This window comes from Carya illinoinensis, chromosome 1 (assembly GCF_018687715.1).
Source record: "Carya illinoinensis cultivar Pawnee chromosome 1, C.illinoinensisPawnee_v1, whole genome shotgun sequence".
Lineage (NCBI taxonomy): Eukaryota > Viridiplantae > Streptophyta > Magnoliopsida > Fagales > Juglandaceae > Carya > Carya illinoinensis.
Genome location: NC_056752.1, coordinates 13,257,491 through 13,267,181, shown reverse-complemented (window position 1 = coordinate 13,267,181; position 9,691 = coordinate 13,257,491). Strand labels below are relative to the sequence as shown.

Sequence of the window (9,691 nt, the reverse complement as noted above, 5' to 3'; positions counted from 1 at the left end):
GTGCTATCTATCAAATACAATATTTACATATAACACTATAATCATGCATCATTGTAATCTTGTGGAGGTATTTTAGCAACAAATCACAGACTTGTCTCTTCACACAGCAAAAGGATGAACATGGCAGAAGGATGATTTCGTTACGCAAAGGATATAATCAAGTGCATTGAGTTTTAATCTAAAACATAATAGGAGGTCGATATGTCAGCCTCCAATTGGATGCTATAAATCTCACATTTCCATGGCATCCGGCTAGATTAGGGACTATATATTATCATAATTGAAACACGAGAAAGTATCCTATTTTAGTTAGGTACGGAAGCAAGATCCAACATCCAGTTGAAAAATCATGACACTTGGAGAACCCAAAAAAATAAAGAAAGTTCAAGTCGGAGTTTAGAATGCTACATTTTGTACTAGAAGGGGGATTAGATAAGAAGCATTATGTACTAATGCACTTTGCTCTCTCTATGTATTTTTATTTTTGGTGAACATAACTTTCTTTTAAATTACAACTAAATTTACAAATAAATTGTAGCATAAAAGACAAATCAAAAGTATTTAGGGTTGCCTCCTACTATTGGGAGATCAAAAGCATAGGCCTTTCCAGACATCAAACATAATGTTTGGCATAAACTTCAAAGCTAGAAAAAACAATTGCTTTCTCAAGGTTGAAAGGAAGTGCTAATCAAAGCTGTAGCACTTTCTATTCCCCCCCTATGCCATGAGTTGCTTTCTACTACCTGACAGTTTTTGTTCAGAGATGGAATCTATGATAGCTCAATTTTGATGGGATCAGAAAAAGAGTGAGATGAAAATTCACTCAATCAGCTAGGAAAAAATGTGTGAACCAAAGTTTAAAGGTTGCCTAGGTTTCAAGAATTTGAGGACATTCAATCTAGCTTTGTTAGCTAAACAAGGATAGAGAATCCTACCTGAGGAGAACACTATGCTGAATAGAATCTATAAAACCAGATATTTTCCAAAAGGCCAATTTCTTGATGCTGGGTTGGGGCATAATCCATCATATGCTTGGAGAGGAGTTTGGGAAGCTAAGAAGTTGTTGATTAAAGGGAGCAGATGAAGGATTGGGGATGGCAAGAGAGCTAAAATACAGAGAGACAACTGGGTCGTAGGGCATCAAGGCTTATATTTAGAAGATACAATTATTAGGGAAGAGTAGAGGGATGACACTGTCGACAGTATCATTGATGAGAACACAAATGGTGGCATGTGGATAAAATAAGAGCTTTATTCAATCCAAAGGTAGCAGCAGATATCCTGAAGATTATTATATGTCCTAGTGAGCAACCTAATAAGTGGACGTGGTCATATGAGAAAAATGGTAAATTCAGTGTGTGAAGTGCATATAGATTGATCTGAGAAAAGTCCAACAGTTTCCCAAGAGAAGGTTCTAATGCTCGTAGACAACAAGCTTTATGGAAGAGCATATGGAAGATGAAGGTGTCCAACAAAGTAAAAGTGTTTGCATGGAGTGCTTGCAAAGAGGGCCTTCCTACCCAACACAATTTAAGCAAGAGGAAAATACCTACTAAAGAGGTATGTTGGTTTTGTAAAGCAGGGTTAGAAGATCTGCCATATGCCCTCTTGTATTGTTCTACAATAAAGGAGTATTTGAGTAGATATTTGCCTATGATGGGAAATTTGGAGCCAAATCTATCTATAATGGATACTGCAATGAAAGTGAAAGAAGGTGGCAGGGGTGAAGATTAACAGTCTTTTTCTTAATTTCTTGGGGGTTTTGGTTTAAAAAGAATAAAGTGATTCATGATACAGAGTGTATGGAGCCAAGGAATGTACGTTATTGAGCATGCCTTACCTTTACAAAGAATGTTTGCTGATATTGAGGCCTTGCCAAACTTGAAAACTAAGAATACTTCAACTGGAAGCCTCCCCCTCCAAGATATCCGAAGTTAAATGTGGATGGTATTATGTTTAGTGACCTTCATGGAACAAGAGTTGGTATTATACTCTGAGACGAGAGAGGTGATATAATTATGACAACTTCTAAGATTGAAACTAAAGTGGCAGATCCTGAATCTATTGAACTGCTTGCTATTTTTCGAGGCCTTCAACTTTGTGCGAATATAGGCATAAGTATTCCATTCAATATGTTTGTTAACTAGGCAATGAGGCAGAACATAGGCTCGCCCGATATGCTTGTAATGTTGAAAGGTTAATGATGTGGTGGAATTGTATTCCAAACTTTATTTCTCAAGCGATGTGACTTGATAAATATCTGTAATATTTCTTATGAATGAATTATGTTTTGATATAAAAAGTAGATAGATTGATTTTGACTCTAATGACAACAAATGGTCACTTGAAGTCTAAAATAGAAAGGTAATAATTTTGTTTTGAAGCCCTTGAAGATATATGCCTTAACCTTCGCAGAAAAGAAAATGTACTCATGGAGATGAAGAAAGTCAATGGATTTTAGTCTTTTCATCGACACTGGGAGGCTGAAAACATAGCTTAAAATATAAAGATGCAAGTTTTCTTGGTACATATTACACACATGTAAAACATAGAAAACTCATGCACATGAACAATGTTTGTGAAAACTAAACTTGCGTGATTATCTCTTGAAACGCCATATAAACTACTAATTAATGACCTTCAGCACTGAAATCTGGCTCAGCAGGCTTCGGTGGTAGTAGCTGTAGCACTCTTTGTGGCGCTCTGGTAGTGATGCGTCCACCCTTTGGTCGTCGCACGACTTGAAGTAAATGGGCAGCAAACCTTGATGCATAAATAGCTGCACCAAGACTTGCCGAGGTCCCAGCTTCATTTGCCAACGCAAATTGCAGTCTATTTTCAGCATCACGCAAAGCCCTCTCATGTTTTTTCTTAGAGCAGCAGCGCCAAGCTGATTGGATAAAACAGGCCGCCCATGTTCTCCATTGATGGGAATAGAACCTGTAGTGATTTTTGCATATTTAATTCTATCAAGGATAATTCCCGCAGATGAGGAAGATTATTAGATTTCAAATAGCAATAATTGAACTCTTTTTATCAAACGCTTCAATATTTGTTCAAGTTATTATAAATAATTATTGTGAAAATGACAGTGCAACAAAGCAAGACAAAACCATCATCTTAGTCTATTTTGATAGCGATAGAATAATTATCCAAAAAGTTAATAGGCATGGCTTAAAAGCCTTACTTGAAAGTGTGCTGCAAGTCCTTGCTGTGAAGTTTCCGAAATTGAGAAGCCACACTCTTCAAATCCTCGGCCATTAGAGCAAAGGCTTGAACCTCTGCTTTTGCAACCACTGTTCTTGTTGAAATTGGGAATTTTGTCAAGGACTGGGCATGATATAGGGCCCAAGTAAGAAGCTCTTCTCCACAAAAGTCACCGGCTTTAAGATCAGCAGTGTTGAAAAAACCAGTTGTTCCACCATTGGTAGTGCAAGTGGCTAGGTTTCCTCGCATGATAAAGAGCATCTCGTCCACTGGATCCCCTTCACGAACAATGTAGCTGTCTTGTGTGTAAAGTACTGGCTTGAGACGATCAATCAACGGATCCCATAGTTGTTGATCCATCTTTTCAAACATGGGCACCTTAAAGATAAAACTAACTCGATGATGAACGGTACATGATCAATCGTACGAAGATGTTTGTGCATTCTACGAAGAAAACTTTTGAATTCTTCAAGAGACACTTTTAGTTTCTCAAAATTGTCTTTTAGTTTCTGAAGAGTGTCATTTTATTTTTTCAGGAATAATTTATAATCATCAAGTATATATGATCAGTTTGTGCCTATATATATAGGCTAATGCAATGTATTCTATTTTTAAGAGAGAGTGATAAACTAAATTTTCATTGGATAATAATCTCTCTATCTCATTTCATATGCCAACAAGTATTACCTTCTTAAGAAGATCGAGGCAAAGATGGCGCTTTATGTCCCTTCTGAGATCCTTAGGAAGGTTACGGATGACATTCTCTTCCTCCACACCTCTTGTTTCTAGCCACTTGTACTGTTCATATCGTCTAACCCGCTCCCTTAACTCGTTAGGGAGCATACGTTGGGACATCCACTGTTCGGTATCAGTCTTCCTCACTCTCATTTCTTCTACTCTCACTGTTGTGGATTGCAGATATTTCTATAACAGCACAAGAAACATGATATCACCTTAGTCCATTCTAGAATAATGAGTGTTCGGCAAATAGGTTTTTAGTTGAAATTGAATGGATGGTATTAGAAAGAACAGACGCATATCATCATGTTTTCCTTGGCAACATAGCAGCTAGAAGGCTAAAATAGAATACAAGAACTGCTGATTGAAGATGGCTGGAGTATATATACAAATAATTAAGCATGTAATTTATATTAATGAATTAGGTGAGGATCTGATTCTGTATAAAACCATTAGTTGGAAGGTTTTGTACAATGAAAAAACTAGAAGTGCATGAAAATGTTCTCATAATGCTACAACAATAGATTATAGATTGGCAAGAGAATCCATCATGAGGACCAAGTGTTACCTGCATATTGCCTATAAGTAATGAGAATAAGACCAACCCAGCGATGGCTATGGAAACAGCAAAGACTATCTCCCAGAAATATGTACTTGTATCCAAGTTTTGGCCAAGAGAACTGAAAGAAAATGAAGGGTACAAGTTAAAAATGGCTTACTATAAGTTGACAAGATTTGCTTGGAACATGCGAAAGAAAGCTTTAATAAGAAAATTTTTGTGGCGGCCACCCTCGCTGTGAGATCAATATCGATAGACAAATGATGTAAGGCCCCTCTCTTCCACTTGAGGCCTTCATGTAGAAACAAAAACTTTGACCGGATCTTTTTCAGGATTTATATATTATTACTAACCTCAGACTACGCAATCCCCACCAAAAGCAGTAAGAAGATTTGTCTAAAAAGTTTTTTGATTCCACCACTCCAGACTTCAAAACTTTAGTAAATATTCCATAGTCGAAGGCCTCATTAGTTGAGTTTCCCTTCTGATCATCTGGTTCGACAATACGGCAAAACCGACTAATATTATGCAAATAGCCACGTTCACTACTCTGGTTATCATCACGGCAGTAAAAACCTTTATCTGGACAACCTGTAATGTTACTGCACATTTTTTTCCAGCAGGAAGCCTGTCGTTCTGTGCCAAACAAGTACCAAAAGGCTCCAACTACCTGGTACATACATTGTTCGTTAACAAACAATCTTGGATTAATAGGTTGAAGAACTTGAACCCAGAAAACAAAAATTCATGTAATTTACGTGACTAGCTAGCATGTAGAGGAAAAGATTATAAGCAGCTCCGGCCCATGCTGTCTCAGTCATAATGCCAGAGGTCCTAGTTACTTCTACATATAGTGGGTAGATCCGTGAAAGCCTCGGCACATATTGGGAGAAGATTACTAACTTCAACTTTTCCTTCGTCCCCATTGGCGTTTCCCTTTTCGACGCCAAAAGTACTACCACCTGCAACACGTCAAAATTGTAAATAGTGGTGAGATTCGGCCGGTCCGGATCACCAAACATTTTTGGACCGGACTAAATTGGATCCGATCCGATCCGATCCGGTCTAATTTTGGGAGGACCGAACTCATTTAGTCTAGTCCCAGTCCAAGGGTTTTCCACACAAGACCGGACCAGACTGAATGAAAAATAATATATAATTTATATATATTATTTATATAAATAATTTTATAAATTAATTATATAATTTTTAACCAATACTAATATTTATACTAATACTAATAGTCTAATATGGTATTAAAAAAATAATACTAATAGTCTAATAGTATAATATACTATAGTTATACTTATATTAATATAGACTATATAGTTATATTAAATCACTATAAGTAATACTAATATATAGCTATACTAATAGTCTACTATTAATACTAATTACTATTATATAGTTATACTAATCATAAATTCATAATAACAAAATCATTATAAATCTATAACTATATATATTTAGTATCAATGTATTATTATATTCTTTAATGTATAACTATTAACTATAATATATGGTACTAGTATATATTAATATATTAACAAATTATAAGAGTTATGGTATAAATTATAATATATCATATATGTATAAATTTATAATAGTATTAGTATAGTTAACTTAATATGTAATATATTAGTATTAAATCGCTATAACTACATAGAGTATTAGTAATATAGTATTTAATATAACTACATAGAGTATTAGTAATAAGAATATTACTATTATTTAATATAGTATGACATAGAGTATTAATAAATGTGGAGGGTTTGAAGAGATATAGTAATACTATTATTACATATAGTTATTAGTTATAGTATTAGTACTAGTGTATTATTAGTTATAGTAAATAAGTTAATAACTATTACTAATTTACTATATACTAATAGACTAATAGTATTAGCGTATTACTAATATATATATTAATATATATAATAGTATACTATTATATATATTAAATATATCACAATATAATTACATAAGTATTAAACAAATTATCATTGGATAATAAATAAAAATAATAGGGTTAAGGGTGGACCGACCGGACCGAACCATCCCGGGTCAAAGGTGGACCGACCGGACCGGACCGTCCCGATCCGTAGGGAGTTCGGTTCAATCTAAGGTGGAAAAACCTTAGACCAAATAAATTCGATCCGGTCCACAAAATCTCCGCAGGCAGGACCGGACTCCCCCCTAATTGTAAGACTTGCACCTATATATATAAAATATGTAACAGAGCTATCATAGTAATAAAACAGATAACAGATACTTGGAGATTGCTTGAATATCACACTCATACCTGTGGGCAGGGAAGGATTGCCAGAATGTCGATAATGAAGTATGTGGACAAATATCTCTTTGCGATTGCCTTAGGATCAACAATCAACTCTCCCCATCCAAACACATGATGACGAGAAGAAGGTGGGATAATCCCAGTTCGAAACTGAAAGTATATATGTATTGCATAAAAAGCATCTGTGACTGAACGAAGAACAGAAGCAATAATCTCCAGAGTTTTGTCCGATTCAAAGCTTAAGCATTGCTTCTCCTTATTCACCTTCAAAACTGGGGTGTAAAAGAAGAGTGGGTCCAATGCCACTGATACCACACAAGAAAGCACAAATATTTTGTTCCATGTTTGAAGAAATTGATCCTGAGGGTCAAAGATTTCAGTCTTCTTAGGACCTGAGTGATCTTTTCGTGGCTGACCATCTACAGAAGGGATGCTTATTGGGTTGTTTTTCAAACTTCTAATTGTCTCAAATCCTCTCCGAAACCTCTCAAAAACTCTGCCAAATGTGGGTCTAGAACTGTTTCTTGAATATTTTCTATCGTTCATGGAATGTTGATGCGCAAAACTGGAAGATTTCTCCGAACTCCACCTTTCAAACATGAAAGAAAGCATTAAAAGAAAGTGTCAAATTCCAAACCAGAGGAAACCGCGCAAATAAATGGAGACTGTTGGGAGAAGTACTCGGGCCTGAACAAACTAACCTTACAAAATTATTTCGCCTGGAATCCATTCCTGCGGCCAATTAGAACTCCAATGGGAAGAGCTCAACTCGTGATTTTGACACACTTCAGTTACAGATATCAAAAGCTGAAATCTAGGCCCTGCAGAAGTAGAAGTTCAGATTCGATATTCTCTACAATGTAATTACAGAATGTCCCATGCTACGGAATGTGAAAGCCAAAAAATATGAATAAGAAATGTGATATTTTTAGCAATTTATGACAAATATTTGAGTAAGGAAAATACTTGTGCGCCCTCTTCATGTACCCCTCAAAGTGATCGCTGGTTACAAAAAATTTTTTTTTTAAATTTTTTTTATTTAATAATTAAGAAAGTAATTTTAAGTATATTAATTTTTTTTATTTTTTAAAAATATTTAAATATATTAAAAAAATCTAAAAAAAATATGCATGCATTCAAAATGAGCGATACACTCTATACAGCTGCGTAACACTGCTCTTTGATTAATGCATGGGCACAATTCACAATGTAATGTACAATTCTTATATAAATCTTTTATAAAAATATGGGCTCGTCGAGAAAAAATAAATTTTTTATACCTTTTTTACGATAGAATTTACTTTTTATAAAAGTTTACACAAAATTCATACATTTTGAGCTTATAGCCTTATATACCGTTTATTTCATATTATTACTTTTTCGAGCAGGGACTAGTCAACTCTGACGTCAAGCGACAACTTTGGGTAACACGATTTGATCACTTTCGACCACTCTTATAATCTCGTTTTTACTGTCAGGAGTAGAAATTAATTAGAATTCAAGATTTTGGTGAGACAGCATGATAAACGATCAAAATGTAAAGCAAGTTTCTCAACTTGAGTAGTAGTAATAAAATAAATAAATAAATAAAACCGATATAACCTGTACTGTTTGGTTGCAGAGAAAAAAAGTAAGGCATTAAATATAATCGTCTTTTACTAGTATGGTTTGATTTCATCCTTGTATCGAGTATTTGGAAAATGGAAAAATAATGAAGAACCAAGAAAAGCACTCCAATATAAACTTTCTGTTTGTTTGCTGAGTAGAGTGAACGGAAACTGCTTAAAAAATAAATAAATAAATAGAAAGGTGAACGGAAAGACAGTAGAAGAAAAAAGTTACTCTTGAAAAAAAGAACAAAAAATAAAAGCCAACCATTTCTACCAAGAGAAAATGGGGAACCAAACTCAATATCAGTGTAAAGGGTCTTGCTGATCTCTGGGGTTAGTATTCTTTTCTTTTCTTTTCTACCCGTTTCTTATCTGCCAAACAAAAACTGAAACAGAGAGTGAACGAAAATGCATAGAACTGAGCATATTTGGAGTTACTTACATCTGTGTTGGTTTCATGGATGCTGAGAAACAAGAAGAAAGTTCGCACGAGCGATTACTCTGAAGTCAGCGACCAAAGTGAGCCCCCATGCAATTATGGAGTTCTGAAACTTTGTGGTGGCACTTCATTGTCAGTATCTCACTCTCAAGCTATTATTTCGTTGTTTTTATAAATTTATATATTTTCAATGTCAGATTCTTAATTAATGACCCACGTGGATGTGACCTGACTTTATAATCTTCTTTTCTTTATTTTTTTTTATTAAATTGTTAAGAAGAATAGTAAATAATAATAATAATAAAATAATAAATAATAATAATAAATATGTAAAAAATTAAATAGTAAAAAAATATATAAAATTATAAATAGTAATAAAAAGTGTTGACGGTTAATTTTTTCTTCAAAAAGAAAATAGTCAAATGATAATTTCAATCTCATAGTAATATAGCGAGGACAAGGACATCTATATATAGTTTTTTTTTTTTTAACTCTTTTTCTTTTTTTATAAAGGAGGGACATTATGTGAAAATTAGAAATCAGGATCTTACTATTTTAACTTTTTTTGTTAGTACAAAGAGCGTATTTACAATTGAATTACAAATCAATAAATATGAAGTACGGATTTGTTTACTAACTCGAAGGAAAAAAATTATATTAGAATATTATCATATCTAATTTTGAATATATTCGTATATTTTAATATTATGATAATATGACTTATTTTTTTATCATATTTAGTTTATTACGTAAACCATTTAGTATTATTAATTTATTATATTTTCATTCTTTCTCTATCCAGATCCTTCCCTTATAAATATAAATATATGTTATGTATTTGA

The 9,691-nt window shown here is 33.9% G+C and overlaps 1 protein-coding gene across 1 annotated transcript; it reads right to left on the bottom strand.

Annotated features, from left to right (window-relative positions):
- Positions 1-2,438: 2,438 nt before the first annotated feature.
- Positions 2,439-8,986, bottom strand: LOC122311214 (cyclic nucleotide-gated ion channel 1-like). The gene is made up of 9 exons (XM_043125669.1): positions 8,853-8,986; positions 7,502-7,621; positions 6,807-7,389; positions 5,263-5,466; positions 4,858-5,174; positions 4,514-4,625; positions 3,895-4,131; positions 3,188-3,585; positions 2,439-2,940 (listed from the first exon to the last, which is right to left on the bottom strand). The coding sequence occupies exons 2-9, from the start codon at positions 7,528-7,530 to the stop codon at positions 2,631-2,633; spliced, it is 2,190 nt and encodes a 729-aa protein (XP_042981603.1). The 5' UTR covers positions 7,531-7,621; positions 8,853-8,986; the 3' UTR covers positions 2,439-2,630.
- Between the last annotated feature and the right edge of the window lie 705 nt (positions 8,987-9,691).

Coding starts and splice junctions, on each gene's coding strand:
- LOC122311214 (XM_043125669.1), bottom strand. CDS start 7,530: ATGGATTCCAGGCGAAATAATTTTGTAAG. Junction 5,175..5,262: donor TCTACATGCTAGCTAGTCAC/GTAAATTACATG, acceptor TGTATGTACCAG/GTAGTTGGAGCCTTTTGGTA. Junction 4,626..4,857: donor TGGGGATTGCGTAGTCTGAG/GTTAGTAATAAT, acceptor ATTTTCTTTCAG/TTCTCTTGGCCAAAACTTGG.